The sequence below is a fragment of the Enhydra lutris genome, unplaced genomic scaffold, assembly GCF_002288905.1.
Source record: "Enhydra lutris kenyoni isolate GAN:26980312 unplaced genomic scaffold, ASM228890v2 scaffoldscaffold16, whole genome shotgun sequence".
In the NCBI taxonomy this organism is placed as follows: domain Eukaryota; kingdom Metazoa; phylum Chordata; class Mammalia; order Carnivora; family Mustelidae; genus Enhydra; species Enhydra lutris.
This window is the reverse complement of record NW_019154100.1, coordinates 29,817,027-29,844,812: the sequence shown is the minus strand read 5'-3', so window position 1 is coordinate 29,844,812 and position 27,786 is coordinate 29,817,027. Positions and strand designations below refer to the sequence as shown.

The 27,786-nt window shown below is 47.3% G+C and overlaps 1 protein-coding gene across 2 annotated transcripts; it reads right to left on the bottom strand.

The window, feature by feature from the left end:
• Positions 1 to 117: 117 nt before the first annotated feature.
• LOC111147423 (maturin, neural progenitor differentiation regulator homolog) lies at positions 118 to 27,786 on the bottom strand. Of its 2 annotated transcripts, XR_002640624.1 has the most exons (4): positions 27,594 to 27,786; positions 18,137 to 18,259; positions 5,391 to 5,552; positions 118 to 252 (listed from the first exon to the last, which is right to left on the bottom strand). XR_002640624.1 is itself a non-coding variant. In XM_022503430.1 (3 exons), the coding sequence occupies exons 1-3, from the start codon at positions 27,753 to 27,755 to the stop codon at positions 5,442 to 5,444; spliced, it is 396 nt and encodes a 131-aa protein (XP_022359138.1). In that variant the 5' UTR covers positions 27,756 to 27,786; the 3' UTR covers positions 1,106 to 5,441. The 2 variants fall into 2 exon arrangements, 1 of the variants encoding a protein (XP_022359138.1); XM_022503430.1 differs by lacking the exon at positions 118 to 252 and having other exon boundaries at positions 1,106 to 5,552.

Sequence of the window (27,786 nt, the reverse complement as noted above, 5' to 3'; positions counted from 1 at the left end):
CCCACAACCCCAGCCCCAAGATCGCCAACCACAGACCTGGCTGGCGATCCTCATTCTCTGTCCCTCCTTTCCCATGGACGAAACACCGTGGAGGGAGTAAAAAAGAGGCAAACATCACCAGATTTGGAAGGCTCTTTAATAGCAAGCGTATGGTAATTACATTGGTGGATGAGATCCTCACTCCCCGGGGAGGGAGGACGGAGCAGATGAGGAGGACAGGGTTCACTTTCGGGCTTACACTGCTCGAGGCATCTAAAACAAAGGGTAACAAGTCTTTTTGGCAACCCATTTCACAGTTTTGTCATTTACAAGAGATTTCTTGGAAAGGAAATATAAAGGCGAAGAAAACATACACACCCTGCATGAAACATTTTTGCCTAAGGAAAAAAGAACCCCCAAACTGTTCCTTGATTTTGCTTCTCATGTAGATGGCTAAACTCTGCTCTCCTAGCCAAACGAAGACTGGCTCACAGATCGTTCCCGATCTTCCCCGAGAACGGACAATTTGCTTTCTCCTCTAAAAAGGTGACAGGACTGCTGTATCTTTACCCGCCTTACTATCAGAAGGTACTCAGAGTGAAAAAACGACTCTTAAGAAACAAAAGCGAAACAGAAGAATGAACCAGGGAAAGGCAGCTGTACAAAGAACAGACTATCTGCTTTCTCGGTGGGACTGAGTAACTTGAATACAGTTCTCAGTAAATGAAGTGTTTATTTTTACGTGGCCTGGCACACACTTTCGACAGCTTGGGTCTACTCAGCCACACGGTGCTGTAAAGGTTTCTAACGTGTGATGCTCACAGTCCTCTATTTTTGTAATACAAATTTAAATAAAAATATCAACGACACCATCTTATGTAACAATTTACCCAGGGGAACGTGAGCTATAGACATTTACCATGGACCCCACGTTGCCATGGACACCAGAGGCTACGGGCAGCCTGGCAAGTTTTAGATATTCTGAATAACATCTAAAAGGCTTCAGCCTTTCAGGTCATTCCTGGTGTCACAAAACCAAGATAACTAGTTGGGTCTTTGTGGAAGAGGATTCATGTTTCATACCAAAAAAAAAAAAAAAAAAAAAAAAAAAAAAAAAAATTGGGCTTCTCTGGTAATCTGAAGACTAAGTAATAGGCAGTGGCCCCTCTTTGGGGTTGACAGTCCTTCTAGGGAAGAAGGATCTGTGATGCACTTGAGTTTTAATTGTGCTCTTTCTTCAACCCTGAAAAGTGGAGTGGGCGGGCTCTGCCCTCCAGCCCCTGGGGGCATTCCTGACCCATGGCCTCCTCCACACTGAGAGCAAGATCAAGTCCGGTTCACCTGCTGCCTGCCAGGTGACTGGAGCCTGCACATGTGGTTGCACTCTGAAAAGACAGGGTTCTCTGGCTAACAGCTGGTTTGTTGAGGAAAACTCCAGCACCTTTGTGGGACACCTGCTGTCTCCTTGGCTGCCGGGCATTTGTAAAGCCGCAAATCCATCCCCAACACAGGCCTTGCCTCTCAACACGCAGGCGGTCCCTTCGAGGAAAGCCAGCTCCTAGTGGGATAGCCCTGAAAACAGTTTTTCTGTACCGTGCACAATACCTGTCTTCCAGCTTTTTCTTTATTATTATTATTTTTTAAAGAATTAGACACTAACTCCCCCATCCTTTCTCATCTCCTCCCACTGCAGATTAAGTCCTGCCTATTCCTCTGTGCCTCTTGAACCATGGAAAATCAGGTTTGTTCATATCTGTTTCCCAACTTGTGAATTTTAATATGCAAGGGAGATTTCTAAAATATAAATTCCAATGATGCTGGGAAGCGCAGCTCCCCGAGGTCCATACACTTTGTGCTCTTATGAGACAGACACAATCTTTAGAGATGTCATTGTGCTGAAGGAAAGGTTTCTATTTGTATGTGAAAAATGACAGTAGCTATGAGAGGAAAGAAATTTTTCACTTAAGGACCCTGGAAACCTAAATCTGGCACCAAGACGGGAGGATTCCTAAATAAGAGACTCTCATGTTCTAGTCATATAAAAAAAATCCAAAACACACAAAAAACCCCAAAGTCCTATATGCTGCTATGAGCCTGTGAGGCATGAGTGTAACTGAGCCAGAGTGTGGCAGGCGTCGTGTAGGGGGTCCTACCTCCCTGCCTGGCTCCCTAACTCATTCTCTGGTTTCCCAAAGTGTGCTCAGTGTGACTGTCAGGCAGAGCCAGTGACTAGGTGGCCATAAGAAAAATATCTCTGTGATTCACTCAAACCCAGCATCAAGGTTTGGTAAGGTTATCACAGGCAGGATTTCATAGCTGGCCCACAGTGATCAATAAGCCATCCATCATCCTCTCCCCCCAAAGCTCACACACACTCACACGCTCACACACACACAGTCTCTCTTTTCTTTCTCTCTCCTGGACAACATGGCAAAAAGTCAAAGTACTTCTCTTTCACCCTCTCCCTGCTCTTCTTCATGAAAAATTTCCTCTCTCAGTTAAGTTAAACTCATTCCACTTCCAAAGCCGCAGTCTGTCAGGGCACAAGGGAAAGCCACGCCTTCAGCCGACAGAGCCTGCACATCTGGGACAAGTACGTTTCTGTATCTCTGGGCCTGTGTCCTCCGTCTAAGGGACTGGAAGTCATCAGCCCCTCAGGATCAGGCTCGGAGGGTCCCGACACTCATAGAACACAGAAACCCATTCCAAGGTAGTCCTTGGCCAGCATGCTCAGGACAGCATCTTCGCAAGATCCAAAATGTATTTCTTTCTCCTTTCCCTAAAAGTGTCCTTGACCATTGCTCTTAGCACACATACATACCATAAGGCAGTTAGGGAATGACAGTCGTGAAAGCAGAAGGGCAAACAGCCCTTGTTTCAGGCGAGTCAGGGGTCTTGCCCAAGGTTACGCGGTCCCTGGCAGAGCCAGGGCTAGAATCCAGGTCTCCCTCCTAACTCCCGGGTCTATGCTCTTCCCACCACACCAAACTAACTCTTCTTAAGTGTTTATCTGTTTGTGAAAGTCAGGAATTCGTCTAACCACAGAACCTCTTCCTTAGCAAAGACGGCTGCCTGCCTTGCTGGCCGTCGGGGGGCGCTCTGCACCGGGCAAGCTCTGACGCCACACGCACACCCCGGACTGTGGACCCGCAGCCGGTGGGAGCCAGCGCAGGCACATGCAGCAGCAAGGGCAGCTGGGGAGGGGCACAGTCAGAAAAAGGGAAGTTTTGGAGGAAACAGTTCCATCTGCTAATGCCTTCTGGGGTTTTGCCATGAAAATAAGCGACACACAGTACTGTTATCCTCAATTCCTGGGGCAGAACAAAGAGGAGATCTCTCCTCAGCCCACTGAATGGCTGACTTGATCTCAGTTTAGTGTCTATAAATAGAACATTAACATAATAATACCAAAATGCATTTGGTCAAAGCCTAAACGCTTTTTCATAAAATACATTTTATATTAATGTCCATTCCATTCGCAAACATATGTAAATTAAGCTGCTAAACCTCTATGTGTAAAATTCCAGTTTACCTTCCAATGGAGCAAGCTAGTCAAACTTCTTCACCTCAGTCAGTGGCAGAAGTCATTCCTCCAGCCTACTGTGTTAAAACAGAGGGTTACCAAACCCCAGCGCTATCTACAGAACGCAGCTCATAACTGCCTGCGCCCAGGTACTCAGTCAATGGGAAGACAGGCAAAGCAGCAGAGCACAGAACATGCTCACCCGCTGCAGGAAACATCAAGGTTTGTGGTGGGAATAGGCTACTCGGAAGGAAATTCATTTCACGTGAAATTAACCTTCCATACGCTTTTCCAAAAAAAGAAAAAATGTGGGTACTGAACCATGGAGGGAAACCGCTGTACTGTTCTCCCCATGACTTAAAACTGCAGTACCCTGTTCTACCACTAGCAGCCGCACTCTTCATGGCACCAGTCAATCAAACAGAAAATGGTGATAGAATCAGGTTAATACTGACAGGCCTGGAAGATATAGAAGACTCCCGGAAGATATAGAAGACTCCCGGAAGCTCTGTGCTCGCTGCTGCTGCTTTTTTGTTTTTGTTTTTTAAGTCCCAAACTATGACAACCTAACAGCCATGTGTATGCATGTTAATAACATTTCCACCCCAGATGCTATGTTTGGTCAAGGGTTGTGAAAGAGGCATTCTGCTTTGAGAGATCCAGAAGGGTCCAAGAAAATGAATACTTTAAATAATTCCATGTAAGCATTACAAAGGATTTCCCCTGTAAGTATTTGTTGGCTAACTGACGGCAGTGTTTCCAATTATTAAGTAGCTGTTTCTGGGAGTTGTCTTAGTATTTTGATCATTGAAACTTCCCATCTGAACCAAGCTAACCCACGACCGAAAGAGTCCCAATTTGATATCGCTTTAAAAATTCACTTCTGTTAGGTTCTTCCAAGGACTTGATTACAGTTTTTTAAATAAATTATACAGTGGGATCCTTTTCTTGATCTTTTCTTTTTTAAGGAATAAAAGACAAATTAAGAAAGTAAAGAAAGATTCCATTATAAGTTTAAAAAAACTGTTTATCCTGGTTTATTTCCCCCATTAAATTTATCTATGGCTTCAAAGTTTAAGTGGCACTTGGATTCTGAATGTTTTCATGATTTAACAAGTTGCCATCTGGTTATAAAGAGAGAATGTGAATGTTTCATTTCATATGTGGGACGGTTTATAGATATTTTAAAGAAATCAATCATTTATGTCACCCCATTGATATTTTCCACTATTAGATTTTAAAAGTGGCTTTGGAATTAGCATGTTTTAAAATAACTGAACTTGCAAGTAATGCTTATACCAACCATGAACCCGTTGCTATCTATCCAGGTAACTTAGTAATGGCAGAACGCTTCAGCAAAGGCTTCTCTGCCTCTCTTCCCTTCTTCGTCCAAAGCTAAGTGATTATCCTTTTCTGCTCTTGTATTTGCATTTGTGCATTTTAATGACTAGATATTAAAATTCATGCTTTATAAGCAAATTCCTTCACTTATGGACACTTAAAAAGTACATAAAAAGTGCAGACTGCATTTCTTCTCTGTCATGCTTTCCCTCAATAATGTCACCTGTGAGGACTCGAAACATATCCTTAATACATTCAGAGTTCTCTACATTCGAGTCAGCGAATGGTAGTTCTCCAACACAAACTCAAGAGAGAACAGTCAGCCACAAAATGGACTCTAAATTCAAAATGGCAAAGGCTACCGAGACAACCCCATAAAAACCCACTGAAACGGGAGTAAAATTCAGGTCACTTCTGAGCAAAGCTCATCCCAGATATTTTGCGGTCAATAAAAAGGTACTTAGTTTGAATTTGGATGCTGGGAGTCAGACGTCCTGTTTCGAAGTGCTAATGCAAAAGATGCTAACTCAGGAGCACGCGACCCCACCTCAGGTACCAGGGGGTCCACACTCCTTCTCAGGTGGGAGCCCTCGGAAGGTTACTGCTGACTGACCCCCATTTGGGGGTGGTCCGCCTCTGGCTCCTCCTCTTCCACATCTGCACTGTACTCTTCAAACGCATCATCGTCAGCATCCGGAAGCCCCAGTAACTAGAGGAGAGAGGAGAGTACAGTGTGAGTGCCAAATGGCCCAGGGGGAGGAAGAGAACCAAAGACAGCCTATCCAAATTCATCAACATTTAACAGGACTCAGCACAGCAGCTACAGATTTCCCACTGGAGTCAACCATCCCTACAACCATGTTTATGAACATACTGGATGAAAATGTCAGTCCTTCAATGGACTGGTGCCCAAGGGGCTAGGTTTTATTGGGGATCCAGGAGACTCTCTACTTTTAAGTATCAAAACATGGCACCACACACCACCAATGGAGAATAACATCGTATACATACACACACACACACACACACACACACACACCCCGGGATGTCAGCCGTAATACAATGAACATGCTGACTGTTCCATTAAGACATCAAAAATCTACCCCTCTCTATATTTTCTTCCCAAAAACCAAGTGCTGCTGTTATTTATAAAGCACATGTAAAAATGTGAAAGCCACTGAAAAATTTAATTTTTTTGGTTAAATTATGGTGCATCTGTAAGATGGGATCTTATATACCTACTTAAAATAGTATTTTGAGTGACTTGATATAGGAACATGTACCTAAGTATAAAAAGAGCATGGTGAAAATTGCATTTTCATTATGATACAGATTTTATTAAAGTTTATCCACAACTCCATGGCAAAAAAGACTTTGAATGAAATACATCCAAATTTTAAGAATATTGCTTCAGGCAGTGTGGTTATGGGTAAATTTTTTCCTTTTTATCTTTTTGCATTTTCCAAAGGCTCTATCATTATCTTCGGGGATACTCACAATAAATACCCAGGAAACATCTTTTCAAAGTACTGAATGGTCTTTGCTTGAAAACTAAGTGTCGTTTGCTGGGCCTGATCAATATGAAAGAAAAGCCTTGGTGTTGGCAGAGAGCCGAGGCCTTGGCCACCCCTGGGTCCTGCCTGTGATCATCATGCTTCTGTCCCACAGCTCCTCCCTCTGATTTAGTCTCCCGTGGCCCTGACGTTCTCACACGGTGGCCCTGACATTCTCACACGGTGACCCTCTCGACTGGTCACTTTCAGGCAACTTCACTGAATGGTGCCGGGATCCCAGCTAACTGGATGAAGCCACTACAGTAAGATGGACCATTCTGTTTGCTTTGCCTCCCTAATGCCCTGCTACCCTTCCCCTTCTTCCCATCCCCCGCCCAAATGCTGACAGGAGGAAACCGTAAGTCCCAGTCGAAAAAATGCTTTTCCAGTGAAGTTCTCCAACCCCAACTCCTGAGGGTCTCACAGAGTCCTGTGAACACACTCTGGACAAGATCATCTGCCAGGCCCTTGGTCATATTCTATGTGGGGCCTGGCAAGCCGGACGTGACCAGCTGTAGACACACAAGCTTTCCCCTTCGAGCCCAGAGCACTGCAGCTGTCTCAACGGGCCACCATTGACTTGGAGGGGTGAGGTGAGAGAAGCACGTCTCCGCTAGCCTGGATACTGTGGAGCGATCTCGTGTATGCTTGGGGGAAGAGAGAAGCCTGTTTCTCCTCCTGCTGTCACCCTCTCACATAGCAGAACAAGCCCAAGATAACATTCGCCTCTAAAGAGAGAAAAGATGGCTACAGTGAACACAGATGGCAAGTATTTTGATGTCCCATTTTTTAGTTGAAGAGCTGCTTGGTGACAAAGCGAGGTGAAAGTGTCAAATGAATGACGATATTTCAATTGCTGATAAAACAGAAATATCACAGGGTGCCTGGGTGGCTCAGTGGGTTAAAGCCTCTGCCTTCAGCTCAGGTCATGATCCCGGGGTCCTGCGATCGAGCCCCGCATCGGACTCTCTCAGCGAGGAGCCTGCTTCCTCCTCTCTCTGCCTGCCTTTCTGCCTACTTGTGATCTCTGTCTGTCAAATAAATAAGAATCTTAAAAAAAAAATAAAAGGCAACAGAAATATCATTGCCCCTACCAAGAACCTTAGAATTACCTAGATGCCAACAAAGGACGCATTAATTCAACAATAAATGTGACTCCTCACTGCACTAAGGGATACCCCTTAAAAGAGGAACAGCCAGTGGGTTCTCTCTCATTTAACAGATCTGACTGGTAGCCACTGCCTGGATCCCTGGGTTGAGGATTCCAAGGCTCAGTGGGAAAGACTGTGGTCAATTCGCCATGTGTCCATGGGTAAAGAAGGCACAGTCGAGGCACACATCTACACGTTTGCCATCTTGTCCTAAAGACACACACCACTGGTTATTCTTTTTCATAATACACTTGAGTAATTCACACAGGCCCCAACCATAGGTACCCCTCAACACCCTTCCTCTCCTTGGCTTAGGGTGGTCTGTAGAAGAGGTTCCGGTGAGCCAAGTACGAAACCATGACCACTTCTCTTCCCCTTTCTCCTCTGCCTAGCTCCCTGCCTTCCCTTTGACGTGAATCCAAAGCACATAGTTTTAGGTCTAGAGCATCTGCACACGTAAGGCCTTTCCCTGGGATGCGACTTGTAGAACTGCTCACTCCCGACCCTTCCAGGAGGAAGAAAGAACAGAAGCAGTTCTGACAGGCCTTCCCGACTTCCCAGGCACCCTTAATGCCGGGTCTACAGAGTCACTGAGAGGCTGTGTAGAAAAGGCACTGGACCCAGCATCCAGAAGCCAGGGCTCTAGTTGGGGACCTTGGCCAAGGCACTCCTTTTGCTGAGCCTCAGCATCCCTCTCTATAAACTGGGGATCACGACACCTGCTCTATGTCCAGAGAAACTATGGAGATGAAATGAGAAATCGGGGCACCTGGGTGGCTCAGTTGTTAGGCGTCTGCCTTTGGCTCAGGTCACGATCCCAGGGTCCTGGGATCGAGCCCCACATTGGGCTCCCTGCTCAGCAGGAAGCTTGCTTCTCCCTCTCCCACTCCCCCTGCTTGTGTTCCCTCTCTCGCTGTGTCTCTCCCTGTCAAATAAATAAATAAAATCTTTAAAAAAAAATGAGAACGTGAATGTTCCATGGGCAGCAAGTTGCAGAGCCTTATGTGAATTCGTGAGGTTAGGTCCTGTTACCTTGGCTTCTCATTTTAAAACCCAGCAGTTCAGTTATTCAAGGGGACATGGCCTCCAGCCCCTGCTTCTCCCTCTCCCTTCAGCTGTGCTTGCTGTCGGACCAGCTCACTGTTAATCAGTACGACAACAAGCAGGAAGAGAAGGAAGGAACTGAATTCCATTAGCCTCCTCACTTGATTCTCACACTCACAGTCAGCGTGCCATTCCACAAACCAATCTGGTCATACTTCAGATTTAATAATGATAGTTAATATTGGTTACATGACTATGTACTAGGCACGGAGTTGGGCAGCCTTACATATATGAATTCTGTTAGTCCTCATTATAGCCCTCTGGGGTAGGTATTATCCTCCTATTACAGATAAGAACTAGAGATGCTGAGTAAGTTGCACGGAGTCACCCAGTAAGTGTCAGAGCCAGAATTCAAACCCAGGCCATCAGATCGCAGACTACAACATAACCTCCAGGCACCCAGGAGACTCCCTTCCAGCTGTCAATGCTGCTCCTACAATTGGAAGCTTCAATGTCTTCTACTGAGTAACACACCTTTTAAAAAATTCAACATGCAATGTTAATGTCTACATTTATGAGTATATACAATTGGAAAAAGCACAGAGGAGAACATGAAAAGCACTAGAACTATAATTTGCTTGGGATTGCAAAGAATACCATACAGACAAGTAATAGTCCAGCATTCCCACCTCTGTCTCTAGTCCCATCTATGGCAGGTTAAATCAACATTTAACTTCCAGATCTGTTTTTTGTTTGTTTTTGTTAAGTAGGCTCCACACCCAGTGTGGAGCCCAACATGGGGCTTGAACTCACAACCCTGAGATCAAAACCTGAACTGAGATCAAGAGTCGGATGCTTGGGGTGCCTGGGTGGCTCAGTGGGTTAAAGCCTCTGCCTTCAGCTCAGGTCATGATCCTAGGGTCCTGGGATTGAGCCCCGCATCGGGCTTTCTGCTCAGCGGGGAGCCTGCTTCCCCCCCGCCCCTCCTCTGCCAGCCTCTCTTCCTACTTGTGATCTCTGTCTGTCAAATAAATAAATAAAAATCTTAAAAAAAAAAAGAGACAGATGCTTAACTGACTGAGCCATCCAGGTTCCCCTGGATCCAAATTTTTAACAGTCAAGAAGACATGCCAAACACAGGAATACAAACAGACTGGTGAGGACCCTGGGGTTCTTGCTTTTACGGGTGTGTATACGTTCTCTTTTTTTTTTTTTTAATTTTATTTATTTATTTGACAGATCACAAGGAGGCAGAGAGGCAGGCAGAGGGGAGCAGGTTCCCTGCTGAGCAGAGAGCCCGATGCAGGGCTCAATCCCAGGACCCCAAGATCATGACCTGAGGCAAAGGCAGAGGCTTAACCCTCTGAGCCACTCAGGCGCCCTGTGTATACGTTCTTATAAAGAAAGGGATACAGGCCAAGAAATCCTATCTGATACATTTAAATTAAATTACTTTAACACTCATAATCATTAATTCTGTTCGGTAAAATTTTTTCATTTGACCGGAAAAAAATCTTTATGCTAACCCAGAACAATAGTGTTGGCATTTCTAGGGGTTTGCTGTGCCTCTGGGCAACCCACAGTTTCACATAGGAACCTCTGGGGCCCACCCACCTAAACAGGGTTATACTTGAAGGGTAGAAATGCCAACACTTAAGCTTTAAAGTTTCTTAGACCCAGGAGAGTATCAGTGATCTTCAGACTCAATCTAGGTCCTTTAGAAAGTGGGGTAAACTAGCTGAGGACACATTTGGTTGGGATTTCCCATCTGCTGTCTCCAAAGGTGGCCCTTGTTCAGCATAGGGGGCTAGACTGTGTCTATGGAAGAAAGGGAGAGGACATCTCTGCCTTGGAGGGCACAGTCAATTAGCTAGGGGGCTTTTAGCAAGTGTCTTGTGGCTTCAGAGGTCCCTGGAAGCTCCTTCCAAAGGACTCCTTGGAGCACTTTACTGTGGGCGTGAGTCACCCAGAGATCTACTTACAATGTGGATTCTGATTCAGCTGGTCTCGGGTGGGACCGGAGATTCTGCATTTCTTTCTTTCTTTTTTTTTGTTTTTAAGATTTTATTTCTTTATTTGACAGACAGAGATCACAAGCAGGCAGAGAAGCAGACAGAGAGAGAGCAGGAAGCAGGCTCCCTCCCAAACAGAGAGCCTGATGCGGGGCTCGATCCCAGGACCCTGGGATCATGACCTGAGCCAAAGGCATAGGCTTTAACCCACTGAGCCACCCAGGCACCCCAGATTCTGCATTTCTAAAAAGCTCCCCGGTGATGGAGATACTACTGGTCCAAAAACCATACTCTTGAGTATTAAGTATTACCCTAAAGCTTTGGGGAACTTGCCACTGTTTATCTTAATGATCAATGATGCTGGGGGTACCAACAAACCTACGAGATTCTGGCCAGTCTGAAAAAAAGGAGAAAAAAGAGGTAGGTGGCAAGACGGAGATAAGACCCAAATGGGCAAGAGGCATAGGTACTCTCTTACCTTTGGGGGCCAACGTATTTCCTAAAAAATACACACATTTGAAATTTCATACATGAGCAGAAAACAAAAGCTATGATAAGCTTGTCAACATTCAATGTCTTTTATTAAAACCCACAGGAGTGCACAATCTTTTCTTATCAGACTTTCTGACCCACTGGGGCAGCTTCCCACAGGTGGATTCTTTCTCCTCTCCCAGGGCCTTAACCAGACAATAAGAGTAGAACTGGACTTCTACTGGGTCACAAAGGCCTTTCCTGTGGGGTTTAATCCCTGGCTCCTCACCCATTAGCGGTAAACTGAAAATACTAATTTTGCTCAGGCCTGCAAGCTAGAGCTAGGGGAATTTTGCTGGTAGAAGCGTCTCTGCTTTTTGAAATAAAAAACACAGAGTTGGAACGGCAACCTCAGGGAGGGGACCAGGGTCAAAGAGAGCAAGAAAACCTGGGGAACCACGGGCTCTAACTCCAGGAAGGGCAATCAAAGCAACATCAACCCAACAGTACACAATGATCTCATAACAACAAATGCCTCGCGACCCTAATGTCCACAGCGCTGGTAAGAGGAGGAGGAGTAATAGCCCAGGATAAAATAAAATAAAATAAAGCTTTGAGAGAAGCTGAAAGGTCAACGATAAGGTTTGACTTAAACTGGAAACGGTGAGCTCTTTTCTTGTGAACTGTTGTTTTTTTTTTTTTTAACCAGAGGAAGCCTGTCAGCTGTCAGTAAATAAGATATGAAAACACGGAGGAAAAAAACAAACGGCACAATCACCATTATTTAGATCCATCAGCACTATTTTATTATCTACCTCAATCATCTGATGACCAGCAACTGTAAACCAAGGGCCACTGAAACAAGAGAAATAGAAGACTCCAGCGATTCTCCAATTCGCATTTATCAAGGCCCTTGATGGGTGTCTCTGAGGCCATGACTGGTTGCCGGACAGGGAGAAACCTGCCCGCTCACGGATGCCCATGACAGCTTGCTTGGCGCTATCATTTGCATATGGGTACTGTTTGGATAGGACGTTCCAGCAGGGAAGTGGCCCAAGCCAGGAGGCCCCTGGAAGAGGAGCCGAAGTTGTGTCCCTCTGGGAGGGATGCTCCCCGCTGCATCCAGAGTCATGAATTCACCCAGGGAGCCAGAAGCGGAGACAAACCTCAGCAGTGGGAACAGGCTTTGATGGTCCTCGGTGTTCTTAGTCTGCTTCTGAAGCTCCACGTGAACCCTCCAGACAGCAGAACAGGCATGACCCCCATTTTAAAGATGGGGACACTGAGGTCAAGCGACCTGCTAGAGGCCACAAAGGCAGGGGAGCCCGACAGCCCAGGGCAGGGCTGAGCCACCTCCCCCATCCCAGGGGGCATCTCTGAAGACTCGGAGCCACGGGGCCACAAGGAGCCCTTCTGGACTTCCTTCTTGGCCATTTCTCCTCCCCTCCTCGCCCGTCTGGATCCTGCCATGTCTCCAGGTCCCACCTTCTCAGGAAGCCACTGCCTGGCACTTCGTTCCTCAGTGAGCCCACTCTCATCTGATATCCCCAGCCCTTCTTACACACTGCGTACACAATATAGGTTTGAAAAAAAAATACAACACAGTTTCTGATGATGTCTTCTGTGACAACATTGAAAATCGAGGGACTACAGAAAAGAAAAAAGGTAAGAGCCATAACCCTATCGCCCAGAGGCTCTTTGCTCATAGGCCCCTCTAGGGGATGGGGGGTCCCGTCCTCCCTGCAGAACCAGCCTCTAACCAGTGAGGTGCATGGTTCCTGAAGGGATGTTTAGTATTTTGCCAAAACCAATGCTGATGAACTTATGCCTAGAATACCCCAATAAGACTTCCTCAAAAATCCCGTATCTTAGCTGGATGCTTCTGTTGAAATCATGTGTTGAAATCACATGTTGAAAGCACGTGTTGAAATCACTTAGCAATTGTTTTCTCTCTCCAACAAAAATCTAAGAGTCCTGCAAAGGTTTCACTGAATCCTGCTTAATTCTCAACAATATTTTGCCTCATGTCCTCATCCATCCATATCCCTGCCAGCATTTACTCAGTGCTCGTCCTGTGTAACGTGTTGTACTAAGTACCCCACAAGAACCATATCACTTAATCGTCATAGATCCCTGAGGTAACTATCATCATTAAGAAACAGAGAAGTAACTTGGCTAAGGTCACACAGCCAGCACGTGCCTCAGTGGCCTGCCCACAAAGCATGGGTTTCTCAACATGTAGTATCCTGAGCCTACATAACTGGGTAGAGTCCATAAATAACATTCCGCGGTACGTGGTCACTAACGTCCTCTTAGGAAATATTTCCCGAAAGTGGAGTAAGCACAGTGGGGAATGGAACTCCTTTGCTTGCTCTGCCCAGTATCTAGGAGACTGTCTGGATCGAAATAAGTGCTCTGCCTTGTGACACATACATTTTCATGGCTATCTCTCCTATCAGCAAGTCAGCTCCTCGAGGGCGAAAGCTGGACACTGTATCCTGCCCCTCACTCTCCAAAGTTGTGTTTGGCAAACAGCAAATGATCAATATATTTTGTTGAAAACGTGACGAAGAAAGAGAGAGAAAACAGGAGGAGTGAGATGGAGAAAAAGAAAAAAATTTTTTGCTTTTCAGATCCAGGAACAGATTTCTTTATGTGTTGGGGGAGGACTCTAGGATACTGCCGGTTTTGGTGGGGGGAGACACACACGAGAGAAGGGGGACAAGCACTGTGTGCAAAGTTGGGCCAGTCCTTGGACTGGGTCTTCTTCTTTTAAAAAAAAAATATTTTATTTATTTATTTGAGAAACAGAAAGAAAGCACAAGCAGGGGGAGTGGGAGAGGGAGAAGCAGGCTTCCCGTTGAGCAGGGAGCTGGATGCGGTACTCGATCCCAGGACCTGAGCCAAAGGCAGCCGCTTAATAGACCGAGCCACCCAGGTGCCCTGCTGTGTCTTATTTCTAAACGCAAAGCTCCTTTACAGGAAACTGACAGATAAATAGCAACAGTGGGAAGGACCACATCTGTGAGTGGAGGGGAGAAGAGAAAGTTTCCTGTGGACATCCAGTAGCCCCTCGGTGTAGTACATCACACTTCTCGAATCACCCAACCGGGGACACGTCCTGGCTGATGGAAACCCAAAGCCCTGAGTGTACTTCCTTTCCCCGACCCTGAGAAGGTACCTCCCACCTGCCTCTCCTCCAGGGGCAAAAAAGCCCAGGCACACATCAACTTTCCCACCAAAGGGGCGCTGTACCAGGGCTTCCTCTCCTTGGGAGCCCAGCCCTGCCTAGGATGTCAGGCTCTGCTTTAAAAGGGGAACCTGGAAGTCCGACATCAGATCAAGTCTGTGTGTCTCTGGGACACGCGGCAGCAAAATCAGAAAGAAAATGTTCAAATGACCCACTTGCATCCAGCTGCGCACCTGGATTTTCTTGGACCGCATTTGTTTCTTTCCCTTTACAAGTGGCTGCCTGGTTGCCGAGATGCGGCCAGGTCTTCCTGGTAAAGAAAAACAGTAAAACGAGTTCTGGCGGGAGCTCACCTTCTCCGGTGAAGCCAATTCTGCAGGAATTGTGTTTGTCATCCGGGAGAAGGGGCGCAGGAAGAAAATCAGGCAGCAGGCCACGAATGTAAGCCCTGTGAGGACACCAGCTGCATAGTGAATTTCACTGGAGAATAGATTTGTTTTTTTTTTTTAGCTAATACTTGAGGGGGTCAACATTTTTTTTTAATATTTTATTTATTTATTTGAGAGAGAGAGTGAGCAAGAGGGAGAAGGAGAGAGAATCTGAAGCCGAAACCCCTCTGAGCGCAGAGCCTGACCCCGCGGGGCTCCAACTCAACGACAACAAGATCATGACCTGAGCCAAAGTCAAGTGGGACGCTTCATCGACTAAGCCACTGAGGCACCCCTGTGGGGGTTTAATTTTTTTAAAAATTTGCCTACTTTGATATTTCTGCTTGGATGTCTAATAGGCATTTCTGACACTGGCATGCCCCAAACCAAGCTCCTGGTAGTATTGGTCATCTGCCCAATACAGCCTCCCCCTACTCAGTAAAGGACAGCGCCATTCCCTTCATTGCATGGGCAATGAACTCTGGATCATCCTTGCCTTCTTTTTCTCCCTCCCCACTTGTGGTCCACCAGCAAGCCCAGAAGCTGACCCCTTCATTCCACCATCACTGTGACCCTCATCCTCTCACCTGTGTGACCCAATGGCCTCTGCACTGGTCCTCCTGCTCCCAGGAGGAGGAGGTGTTAACTGGTCAGGGAGGAGCTTTTCAAAATGTGAAGTTAGATACATCTGTGTTTTGGGTTTTTTTTTTGTTTGTTTTTAGATTTTATTTCTTTATTTGAGAGGAAAGGGAGCAGAGGAAAGGGCAGAAGGAGAAAGAGAAGCAGACTCCCTGCTTGATCAAGGAGCCCGACGCGGGGCTCGATCCCAGGACCCTGAGATCATGATCTGAGGCAAAGGCAGAGGCTTAACCCACTGAGCCAACCAGGCTCCCCAAGTCAGATCCTTTTGCACTCAAACTCCTCCAACGGCTCCCCGTCACACCGGAGGAAAACCCAAACCCTTCTGTGCCCCACAAACTCTTGAAATTCCTTAGGTTCCTCTCTCGCTCCTCCCTACCACCCCTCCACTTGTGCCACATCTGCCCCTCCTTGCTCCCTGACACTGATATTCTTCTCCCCACCCCCTCCCACTCCCTTCCTGGCCTTTGTATTTGCTGTTGTCTCTACCTGGAAAGCTCTTCCCTGGATCTCCTCCTGATTCACACCTCAAGTTGTACTCAAATGTGAACTTAGTGAAGCTTCCTCTGGTCTCCTAACAAAAAATTCCGGTACCTCTGACACTTCTTACTTCCTTACCCTGACTTATCTATTTTTTTCTCCTTGGCACTTATCTCTAATACTTTATGTGCCGGACTTATCTACCTTGTCCCCACCCCCTCCACTGCCACTAGAATATAAGGATAAGATTTCCATCTGTTTGAATTAAGTGTTAGGAAAAGCGTAGTTGGGTACTCGTAATATATACAGAATGAATGAGGGAGAGATCAGTACTTTGCAGTCATGAGTCTGTTCTGAATGAGCCAAGCAGGCTTAGAAAATTAAGTAGGAAAAAACGAATTGGCTGGACAAATGAAACAGATCAGAGTGAGAAAAGCTACTGAAATTCTATTCCTTGTAATGGTGGATTGAGTGACTGGGACCAACTCTTCCTCAGAGAACTAAAAAAGCTGGATTAAACGTGAAAAATGCCTTCTTAAATATACTGAAGATTAAGAATCTTGAGAGGTAAACATAAAAAGCTACTTTTGTCCTGAGGGCATCTGTTGACCTAGAAAGAAACAGCTAGAAACTTTATTGTGTTCCTGGCCTACTCTAAGAGCTCGGGGGACCAAAGTCAAACCCGGCGTCTTCCAAAGGAGCAAGACCGTGATAAGCTATCCCCACTTGAAACTGAGATCCCAAAGACCTCTTATTGTCTGAGTGTTTGTATCCCTCCAAAATTCACATATTAAAATCCTAACCCTTGAGGGGACAGTATTAGGAGGTGGGGTCTTTGGGAGGTGATTAGGTCATGAATGTGGAGCCCACATGAATGGGATTGGTGCTCTTATAAAACAAGCCCCAGAGACATCTCCTTCTCCTTCCACCAAGTGAGGTTACAGCGATAAAAGAGCTGTCTGTCCATGAAGTGGGCCCTTCCTAGACACCGAATCTACTGTCACCTTGATCTTGGACTTCCTAGCCTCCGCACCTGTGAGAAATCAATGTCTGTTGTTTAGAAGCCACTCAGTCTCTGATATTTTGTTACAGCAGCCTGAATGGACTAAGACAGCTCTCAGGATGAGGGTGAACGAGACGAGAGCAGATGGGCAGGCTGGCTTTTCATGATCTGGAGAGTTCTAAGAACCATCAGTCTTAAATTGTTTGCAGGTGGTGTCAGGCTGATAGGCCCTCTGGAGCCCCAGCAGAAACAGATCAAAAATCCTCTCTGGAAGAAGTTACCATCATCTCAGGCCTCGATTCACTCCTAAATACCCATTTTCAAATACTGTAACCAGCACACAGAGATAATCCAACACACAAAGAGACCAGATACCAAGAGTGAGAGCCGGTTGAAACAAAAGATGACAAACAAGACTGACACACCTTAAAATATGGGAACGTCAGACATAGTCTCTCACACAACCATGCAATCATGCCCACTTTGCTCAGAGCCCTGAAGGGCGAGCTTGAAAACAACAACAGAAAAGTAGATACTCTTTTAAAAGATCTGAAAAAAAGTTCTAGAGCAAATATCATTGACGGTGTAGAGAATTTATGGTGGGCAGGGAACAGAACTCGGTGTGGGGGAGTGTCCTGACACCGGCCATGTGACTTCACCTTCCAGTAAAGATAAAGGGAACCTTCAAAATAGGGGTGAGAAATTACTTTTCCTGTTTTTAGCTAGAATGAAGACGAACTGCCAGCTAGCCCCAGATGGACAGATTCCTAAATCCTACATTGGGGCGTCAGAGGTGGTGAGGTGGGGGGTGGTGGGCAGAAAGCAAGCTCTCTAACAGAGAGTTTTTAAAAGAGAAAAGAATACAACCAGTATCCAATTTCATCCCTCTCCGTACCCACAGACATGGACGCCTGTCCTGCGTATAGCCTTCCAACAGCTCCCCAGATACAGGCCTCACTACGGTAAGAGAACCCCCACGGTGCTTCCAAGCATTCTGGCCTTAAGTCTACTGGACAAAAGCAGGAATACTCAGAAGTCTCGTCAAGGCTCTGTCTGTTCCCCACCCTGTCAGAGATTCTCAACTCAAGTGATGCTAGAAATAACCATCATTCCTCCAACAAACAGCTGTGTCACATCCCGTTTCCCCCCTCCTTCCCCGCCCGCTCCCTCCTTCCACTAGCTGCTATCTTTAAGCCACAAAGCAGACAAGAGAAAAACAATTAGTCATCCCAGGTTTTGCCCACTTTCCCCAGCATCCCTGTCATCCCCAGCACAATCACAGCAGAAAACAAGGTGGCTTTGCAAGCCAGGCGGGCACCTACAGGTCTGAAAGACTTGAAGACTTTTTCCAAGACTTCGTGAAGCGTCTTCTTGCCGCAGGAGGAGATGTAATCCTGGGCTAGCTGCAAGAAAGGCAGGCAGTCCTCGCTCTCGCTCCACACGTGCTACGTGCCCACAGCCGGGGCGGGGCGGGGGAAGGAGAAAACAAAGACACACAGTCATTACCCTCAGTGTGAAATTCAAAAAGCCCAAAAGATTTTTTATTTTTAACGACATAAATTTGAAGGCCTCTGTTTCCAAGTAAAATTCTGACATTCATTCTCGATTTGTTTGTGTTGAAGGGGATGAGAAAATGCCTACCCCATAGAAAATCCCTGGACTTTCCCTCCATAATCTCACCTGCTTGGTGTGCCAGTGGATCTGTTCAGCCATAGCAAAAAAAAAAAAAAAAAAAAAAAAAGGCAGTGGAATCGCTAGTCCCCCACCCACGATTTCCACAGTCCTCCTTCTCAAGAGCTGGGTAAGGAGGGTTTTAAAGCAGCAAGGAGGAAAACCCGAGAGCCTGCCTGATCCTTAGCTTTGCCTTCAGCTGTAACTGAAGGATTAATTAAGCATAGTTTGTAACCATTAACTCGCAATGAGATATTCTTTACCCAGATGAGCCTGTGAGCAGGGGTGATGGTATATTTACTTCAAGACGAAATGAATTAAAACAGAATCAAACAAAAATGAAATGAATTTAGAAGAAGACCTAGAAGAGCCATCGCCAGGTCACTGGGAAGCAAAGGCTTTCTGAAAGCTACAAATGCCCCAAGAGGACATTGCTTCCCAATGGTGACATGCACCGGGAGGAGGCCGGTTTCAGGGTTTATTTTTTTCTCAAGGCTAGACAAGGTTTGGTGGGGTTTTTGTTTTGTTTTGTTTTCCTGTGTGAGGATATCTGTTTTAGCACCTCTTGAAGACTAGGCGAGACTCTCCCATACATGTTCAAGGACCTGGAATAAGCCCAAGAAACAGGCTTGAGGGATCCAAGTGCAGAAGCCCCCTGCTCTGTGTACCTGAGCTCAGGAGAGGCACTGGGCTACCAGGGTAACATCAGGGTACCTGACCAAGAGTCCCTGTTTAGAGGGGACAGATCCATGGCAGTTCCCCATTGGTGGAAAAGCACAGGGATGTGGGAGAGAGGAAGACATCTGGCCAATTAAAGCAAGAAGCAACAACCAGGCAGCAGGAGACAAGATGTTTTTGGAGAAATACTCCACATCAAGAACAGCTTTGCTTCCTTCCATTAATACAATAATTAGGGCATCACCCCAGAAAGTTCTATGTCAATCACTCAAGAAACACATTTCACCTCCTTCCTTCTCATTGCAGCATTTCTAAGAATGGGACCTAAACAGACTTTACATACCGCTCAGATCCAAGAGACTTAACTAGGTGCTAATGGGCCCTCTTTGCACCCGAATTATCTGTGTTTTGTTGATGTAAAGGTCCATTTCTGACACCCACCGCTCTAATTCCAGCAGACTTCTGGAAGAACTTCTGCCCCAATGTAACGAAGATAACTTCTAAATTCTCTAACTTTAGACAATAGCTCAAACACAATTCCCTATTAATTAGAGACCCTTATAGTTGTTGAGCCATTGAAATGCCATTTAAGGAATAGTCTCTTACATTGTACAAAAGTGTAATAGTTCAAAGTGCTTTTAGATCTGTTATCACACTTGATTCTCAAGCAGCAGGGATTCGGCAAGAACAATATAGCCCTACTTTAACATAAGTCTGCTCAGCACCCGTTTTCAGGCTCACATTTTTAAAAGTTCCAGCATGTTTCAAATTCTTATCCAACTGAAAGATGGGATTAATATCTATTACTGCACAAGAGAAAACTTCAATCCTGCCTTTCTTAGACTTGTAGAGATTAGAGAAAAAGTAAAAAGTTTCTTAAGGACCCGGCATAGTGCTGGGATTTCCACCTGCCCTGAGCTGAAGGGTATGCTCTCAGCAAATGAGACCCCCATGGTGACTTCACAGAGTAGAGTACCCAAGGCAACCTGAGTTCTAGTTCATTCAGAAGTAGGGGTATCTACAAGAACCTTGGGCATCTACTTTTGAAAGCACATTTGGGCTTTAAATTACAAAGTAAACTAAGGAAAGTTTATCACTCAGGCAACAGACGAGCATCGTATCCAATACTGCGGAAATGAGACAGGTGCTCCACGTGTTTCTAGGGCATTCCTAACCTTGTGAGGAGAGTGTTTAGGCCACACTTTTCATTACTCCACTTCTGGAGTTGTTGATTTATGAATATATTTTAGAGCAGGAAGACTTACCACCTGCTAAAGGACCTTCTGTTCAGTCTGCCTGAGTCTCCTTCAGTTGGTTGTCTAACTCTCGGTCACGTTGGTTTTGTGGGACAGGAATGCCTGCCCCGGTGATAACATGAGGGTGCGTGGGGTTTGGAATCAGACCCACTCGGGTGCCCGTGGCCACTTAAAGGACCTCCCCGATTTAATGCTAATTGTTTCATACCCACCGTAGCTCATCACAGAAAGTATTCCGGTTTATTTCTTGAAATTGTTTCCTTCCAAAACGAATCAAGGCAGTCATTAAAGATCCATAAAAGACAAGGTAAGGGTCCATAGTTGAGAAAATAAGGACAGAGGGAAAACAATGGAAGGAAAAGAATATAAAACCAAGAAATGAGGACCAACGGTGCCAGGTAAACGGGCTTGGCCACTTGCTGCGGATGAGGACACAGACAGCCTCTCCAGCCTTCCACAGGCCTGTACAGAGAAGGAAGTTTGATCAGCAGCCCGAGGCAGTGTCCCAGGATAACACAGATGAGTTCTTCAGAACCAACAGGCAACGGGCTGAGGGTATGATGGTAATCTCTTAGGAAAAATACAGGGGCCCATTCTAAAACCAGGATAGGGCAGACAGAATGTCTGGTGGCCAGGCTGATGCTCTTGAAAGCAGATTCTGGGGTCTAGTCTTAAAACAATGATAAATGGGTGATTGAAGAGCCACAGTCCTGCACCACCAGGCGTGTCCATAATGACTCTGGCTTGGAAATTCAACCAAACAGCCACTTTGGCCATGAAAAAACAGTAGCAGGGGCCACAGAACCTGTGGCTTTGAACAATGTAAGTCTCCAGCAAATAAAAACCCTGGTACAGAACGTACTGACATTCCCACCATGCAGTGAGGGCTAAGGCACCTTGTAATAGGAGGAATGCCAAAGGAAGGATTCTGAAGGAGAGGACAAGCAGTGGTCCATAAGCTTCCACAAGCACCACAACACCTCCCCTTCTCATCCCCCAACTTATGCAGATACAAATGCTGGGGGTAGGGCTAAGAATCTGCATTTCCAAAAGGCTTCCAGGTGATACTCATGCTGCTGGCTTTGGGCCCACACTTTGAGAACCACAACAAGAAATGAACTTTGACGAATCATATTTAGGGGCAGGGGATGAAAATTCCTGGCAAGAGTTTTTTGTTTTTTGTTTTTTTTTTTTTGAGAGTTTTGATTTTAAAACAGGCCATCTGCAGCTCTTCTTTCTGTCATTAAGTTGGACCACAGCTTATCATCAAAGTTTGTCCAGCCAAAGATATTGAGAACCATAGCATCTGCACACAGGAAAATGAGCACCTTTCTGTTTCCTATAGTAAAGATGAGAACATCCAGCTCATCCCAAAACGGTCTTAGACCAGTATGGTAATTCTATCCTACAAATATCTTTTTGACCACAGTCTGGGTGCTCTGACCGTTCTAATGCTTGTGGGCAGGGCGCTTGGCTTCCTGGTGCTTAGGCAGATTGGCGGCGGGGGGACCTGGGGAGCAAAGAACACAGCTGCTTCTCCTCCCTGGACTCAGTTACTTGAGTCAAAGGTCATTGCCAGGGGCCTCCCTCCCATTATAGTACTGCTGTGTGGGGTTTCTGCCATCATTAGTACCGGGGAGTCTATTTTGAGTTAGTGTGGCTTACCCCCAATCCGACTGCTGTCCCTCGAAGAGATGCTACAAGAGAAAAGCTACATGCCATCTCACACCACCCAACATACTTCTGCACAGGGAAGAAGAGTGGGGCTGGCCATACTTATGACCTGCTCTTTGTGCCAACCACAGATACGTTTTAGCAAGAAGGAAACTGAGGCTCAGAGAGGTTGGGCAACTTGTCTGTGGTCACACAGAGAGCAAGGGGCAAAGCCAAGATATCCATGGAGGTGACCACATCTTCGACCTGAGCCTCAGCTCCTTCATGAGTCATGGAAAATAATAATATAGTATGGTTATCTACCAAGATTATAGGGGATCACCTGTAGACAGCCTCTCATTTAGCAGGAGCCCAGAGTGCTTCTGTCATCTGTCAAAATTCCTATTAGCATAACTTCACTCTTCTCAGGGTGACCACTTCACAAATATGCTAAGGACATACCCTTTCCCCTAAAGAATCTCTGTATGAATAATGCACAGCCATTGTGGAAAGCCTTACAGTTACCATGACCCCTCATTTAGCCCCCACAATAATAATACAGGTATGATTATCCCCACTTGACATAGGAGGAAATGGAGGGTAGAGTTTAAATTGGACAAGAAGGTGCTTTTTCTCCACTGTCCCATCACACGAGGTGATGCGATCTCATTTAGACAAGCTCTATTAGGTTGTTACTTGGTCACGTGGTTAAGAACAGAAACACGCCTAGAACAAAAATGGGGAAAATATATAGAGCTATAAGTATACACACGTGTATAAAATTAAATCACATGGTCCTTCTATAAATAGAGCCTTTTTTTCTTTAATAGTGTAACAACTGCTATCTTTGTGTTCATATTGAGGAGGGAATAAACTGCACAAAATCTTAGATCCAAACATGTTTTTGATGGGTTGGCAGGGAAAAAATTAGGACAATAAGGCAGCCCTCCCTTTCTCCAATCATGAGCACCCAGGCGCCAGGGAGCCGTGGGCCAGTACTCTTGGTTTAGAGCTGCTTTCTCCTGGCCTAGGACAAGGAGGGGAAGCAACTGAGTTTGCCATGCCCAGGAGAGCATGCACACGAGCCCCTCTGTCTGGCTGGTCCCTTAGTGGACGCCAGCACCCCTCTCCTCCAGCCTGATGAAGCCCTCAGGACCTTCTGTGCTGGCAGAAGTGAGCGCGTGCCACCTGTCTGCGAGCTCTCGGCCCCTCCCTGTCGGACCTGTAGAGCCAGGCAGGGTTGGCTCTGTCCCTGATCACCCAATAAAGAGGGCAAAGGCAGCTTCATTTTCTCTCAGGAGCTGACCTTGCGCACTGTCCACAGAGACAGGCCCGAATCAGGGCAGCAGTGTGGAAGGGGATGGTATGAACGGGATGGCCTGTGAGATGAGAAGGGGAAACAGTGCACAAGGGACCCAGGAGCTGCCAAAGTGGAAGGAAAATAAAGGGAAGCCCTGTTCCCCAGACCCTCTGGAGCTCTTGGCTTGACACTCTTCATGGTGCAAATGACAGGCCTCTGGGCTTGAGCTCAAGTCCTGGCTATCATTTCTCAGTGGCATAGTCCTGGACAGACTTCCTTCAACGGAGACTCAGTTTCCTCACCTAAAAAATGGATATCATACCTAACTCATAGACTTTTTGTGATAAGAAGCTGCCCTTGAACCCACGGTCTGAATTGGATCTCTGGCTGTCACTCCTGGGATGCCATGTTTTCAGTATAGGGCTAGGGTTCAAGTGGCTCTACTATTTATTAGCTGTGGAAAAGTCAGTACACCTTGCTGTGTGTCAGTTTCTTCCTCTGTAAAATGGAAAAAATCCCAGAGAGGACCTTGCAGTATTACTAAGATAAAATAAGCACATATACACAAAGTACCTACTGCATACATAAAGTAGAATGGTGTCTGACACATAGTAAATTGCACATAAGTGGTAATTACTGTTCTTTGAAGCTGTCATTCTTAAAATTTAACATCTGCCTTCTTCACTATCATTCATTCTTACACACATTCATTCTGAGCACCTATCATGGGTCTGACACTACACCAAGTTCTGGGATACAGTGACAAATAAGACAGATAAGGCCATTACTCTTAAGAACCTTACAGCCTCATGGGGCAGGCAGAAAATAAATAAGAGAGTATCAAGTATTAATGAGTGCTAGGACTTGAATAAAAGAGGGTGAGATGAAAGAATATGTGGTCAGGAAGGCTTTTCCCAGGCCTGAAAGGCATAAAGGAGCTAGCCACACAAAGATGTGGAGGAAGAATGTTCCAGGCAGAGTGGACAGCAAATGCAAAGGTCCTGAGGCAGGAATGAGTGTAGCATGTCTGAGACCCAGAAAAGTCAGTGTGGCACAAACACAGTAAGCAAGGAGGAAGAATGGTCTAATAGTTGATCAGAGAGGTGGCAGGAGACAGATTGTGTGGGGGTTTGAAGCCATGGCAAGGGCTCAGGTTTTATGGTCAAAGTTATAGGAAGTCAGTTTAGGTGAGATGGAGGGTCATAGGTCATGACCTGGATTATATCTTAAATAGACCCAGACTGATTTCTATGTCGAGACGGCTAGAGACCCCTATTTGAGGCACTGTTCTAAACAAGCCTGCTGGGAACTAATGTCATCATTCCCCCGTTTAAAGATGTGGAAGTCATGGCATGGAGGGATTAAAGAACTCTCCCCAATACACACAGTAAGACATGGGGGCTGGTGGGGGGATTGACCCAGGAGCCTGAGCACCCCGACCAATGTGTCACACTGCCTCTTAGATGGGGAGAATGGCCCCAAGAAAGTGAGGGCAGAAATACTATTTATATTCTAGGTAGCCCTGGCCTGATTCAAAGTAAGCCTCAATAAATGTTTGATGAATAAATGAATGAGCGAATGAGTCACGTGAAAACACTTTGTAAATTGAGAAATGCTATGTAAATATTCTTCTTGTTAATAAATCCTTTGGGTTACAGGAGTTCCATTCATCTCAAATTTCTTCTAATGCTTAAAAGGATTTTCCTGGGGAAACGAAAAGGACGGAGGTAGGACACTCACTTCGTGCCTGAGTCCCTTTAACTAGAGGCAAAGGGCAGCCTGACAAACCTGGCCTGCGAAAGATCTGAGGAAAGATCTGGGCCAAGGAAACTCTGGTGGTTGGCATGTTGTCCATCATAGCCTCCAGAAACTTTAAGAATGTTCCAGTCTACCCAAGAAATTACTTTTTCCTTCCATCCACTTTCTTCCTTACCTATTTGATTTAATTGTTAGAGAGTGAACATGTTTAAGCATTTTACTCACACAGGTGGGAAAACATTTAATATTATAAATGGCCTTGAAAAATTGTGATATACATAATGTTTCTCAACAATGATTCTCCATGGAGTAATTCCTTTGGGGATGTCTCCTGCAGTTCTAGCAAGAAGGCTGTGTGGAGCTCTCCCCCATAAAATCCAGAACCTTGGGTGATCTTGCTCTCTCACACAGTAAGGAGCTGGAAAGGCCACTGGCAGACTAGGGTTAGAAGGGATTCCCAAACTCTTAACGAGGCAGTCAGTTGGACACTGGTGCCCTTTCCAGTAGAACCCTGGGGTTTTCTCACATGTTTGCAATGGAGTAAATCCCTTTTTAATGATCTCCCATTTCCCCCAACAACAAATAACACTATTTTAACTGCAGTTAGCAGTGTTCTTACCTATATTTAGAGTTTACTTGCTCTTCACAAGTCCCCATGATGGAGGTGTTCTGATTAATCTCATTTTACAGGTGAAAAAATTGAGGCTCTTAAAAAAGAAAGACAAGCTCTAAACTTGGGGGACGCCCAGGTCTCTGAAGGGCCTTTGCTGTTGCAAAGAGATGATTAGGTGTTTGATCTGTGGATCCCCTGGGTGCTGGTATCATACCCACTTTTTTGATGTGTAAACTGAGCTGCCTAGAAGGCATCTGACCAGAGTCACATAGGCAGAACTCAAATCTGGCTGTCACCCAAGGCCATCTCTCTTCTAGTGTCGCACTTTGGGGCCCAGGTGTGTTCTTCTCCGCGGGGATACGGGGCGTGGGGGCGGGGAGGGGCAGGGGCACGCCTTCCCGGCAAGCCGCACACAAGCCTTCGCCTCTCAGGTGCCAAAGAAGGGGATCGGGCTGTCTCTCTAACTCCTCCACGAACTTGCCGCGGGGTGCAGGGGGCACCTTTGTCTCGCCCCACCTGAGGAGCCAGCGCCAGGCCGCGCCTCAGCGCCGCCCCACCTCCGTCCGCAGGGGTGGCGGCAGCGCCAGCTCCAGGCTCCAGCCGGCGACCACACGGTAACCCGAGCCCACAGCCGCCTCCATCTTACATTTGGGGACCATTATTTTTTCCCCCGCCCTTACAAACACTTCTTGGAGCGCCATCCTCGCCCATCCTCCGCACTTCCCACCCCAACTCCCCTGTCCACCACATCTTCTTCCTAAACTGCCAGCCCCAAGATCCCAAGTGGGCGCAGGATACAAAGTGGAAGATGTGGACACCGCAGTTCCAGGTCCCGGTCCCTTCCAGCTCGGGGCGGGAGTGGGCTGGGATAGGGGGGATTTCCCCTCATCTGGAAAAGCCTGGGGGGTGGAGGTGCTCCCCCTAGGGCCTCGGCCGCCGCCTCCACCGGACGGAACCCGCTCGGGGCCCGCACACCTCGCTGGAAGCTCACACAGGAGCAATGGAAGCACAGGAGCAGTGTTGGGAGGGATAGGCGTGCCCGCGCGCGCGCGAGTGTGTGTGTGTGTGTGTGTGTGTACGCGCGCGCGCACGCGCGTGTGCGTTTTTAAGATCCGGGGTGTAATTCCGCAAAGAAGGTCCAGAAGATGGGGCATCGCTAGCGTGGACAGAGGCTTTGTGTCCAAACCCGCAGCGCAGGGGATCACACGGGGGCGGGGGCTCTCCCGGGCCGGCGCGGTGACTCGAGGAGGTGTGTCTGCGCATCGGGAGGAGAACGGGATCCCTCACCCCGACGGGACGCCAGGGTTGCGGCCGCTCAAGAGCCCGGGCCGGGGCGCACGGACTGTCCCGCAGGGCCCGGAGTCTTGAGCTTCCTCCACCCGGGCGTCCCGTCGGGGTGAGGAATCCCGTTCTCCTCCCGATGCGCAGACACAACTCCTCGAGTCACCGCGCCGGCCCGGGAGAACGGGATTCCTCAAGCCGACGGGGTGCCCGGGTGGAGGAAGCTCAAGGCTCCGGGCCCTGCGGGACAGTCCGTGCGCCCCGGCCCGGGCTGGTGAGCGGCGGGAACGCTCGGCAGAAGCTCCCAGCCGAGCACCAAGCACGGGCCGCAGGGTCGCGTCCCCGAAACAGCCCAACCCAGTCCGGCTCCCTGGTCCTAAGGGCGCCCCTGCCCGCCGCCCGCCGCCCGCCGCCCCTCCCTCCCCTGCAGCGCTGACACCGCCGCGCGGGGCCGGTTACGCCCCCACCCCGCGCCCACAGCCTCCCCCGCGTGCGGCAGCTCGGGCGCAGGGAGGCGGCCGCGCGTCCACTCCCGAGCGCTGCAGCCGTCCCTCCCCCCCGGCACTCACAAAATTGTCCCCGCAGCCGTTGTCCGGACACAGCACGTAAAAGGAGACGCCGGGGTCGGCGTAGAAATCCATCCTGCGCTCGGTCTCCTCTGTGGCGATGAGCTCGAAGGGCGTGTTGGAGCACCATTTCTCCGCAACGTCAGCCAGCTGCTGGAAATCCATCCTGGCCCGCCGCGCCCGCCGCTCGCTCAGC

Bases quoted from the DNA above. Each gene is read 5' to 3' on its own strand.
- LOC111147423 (XM_022503430.1), bottom strand. From the start codon at position 27,755: ATGGATTTCCAGCAGCTGGCTGACGTTGCGGAGAAATGGTGCTCCAAC. The intron at 18,260-27,593 runs GTGAGTGCCGGG...GTGGGCACGTAG, and splicing joins ACGGCTGCGGGGACAATTTT to CACGTGTGGAGCGAGAGCGA. The intron at 5,553-18,136 runs GTAGGTGCCCGC...TCTCTCCTCTAG, and splicing joins TCTTCAAGTCTTTCAGACCT to TTACTGGGGCTTCCGGATGC.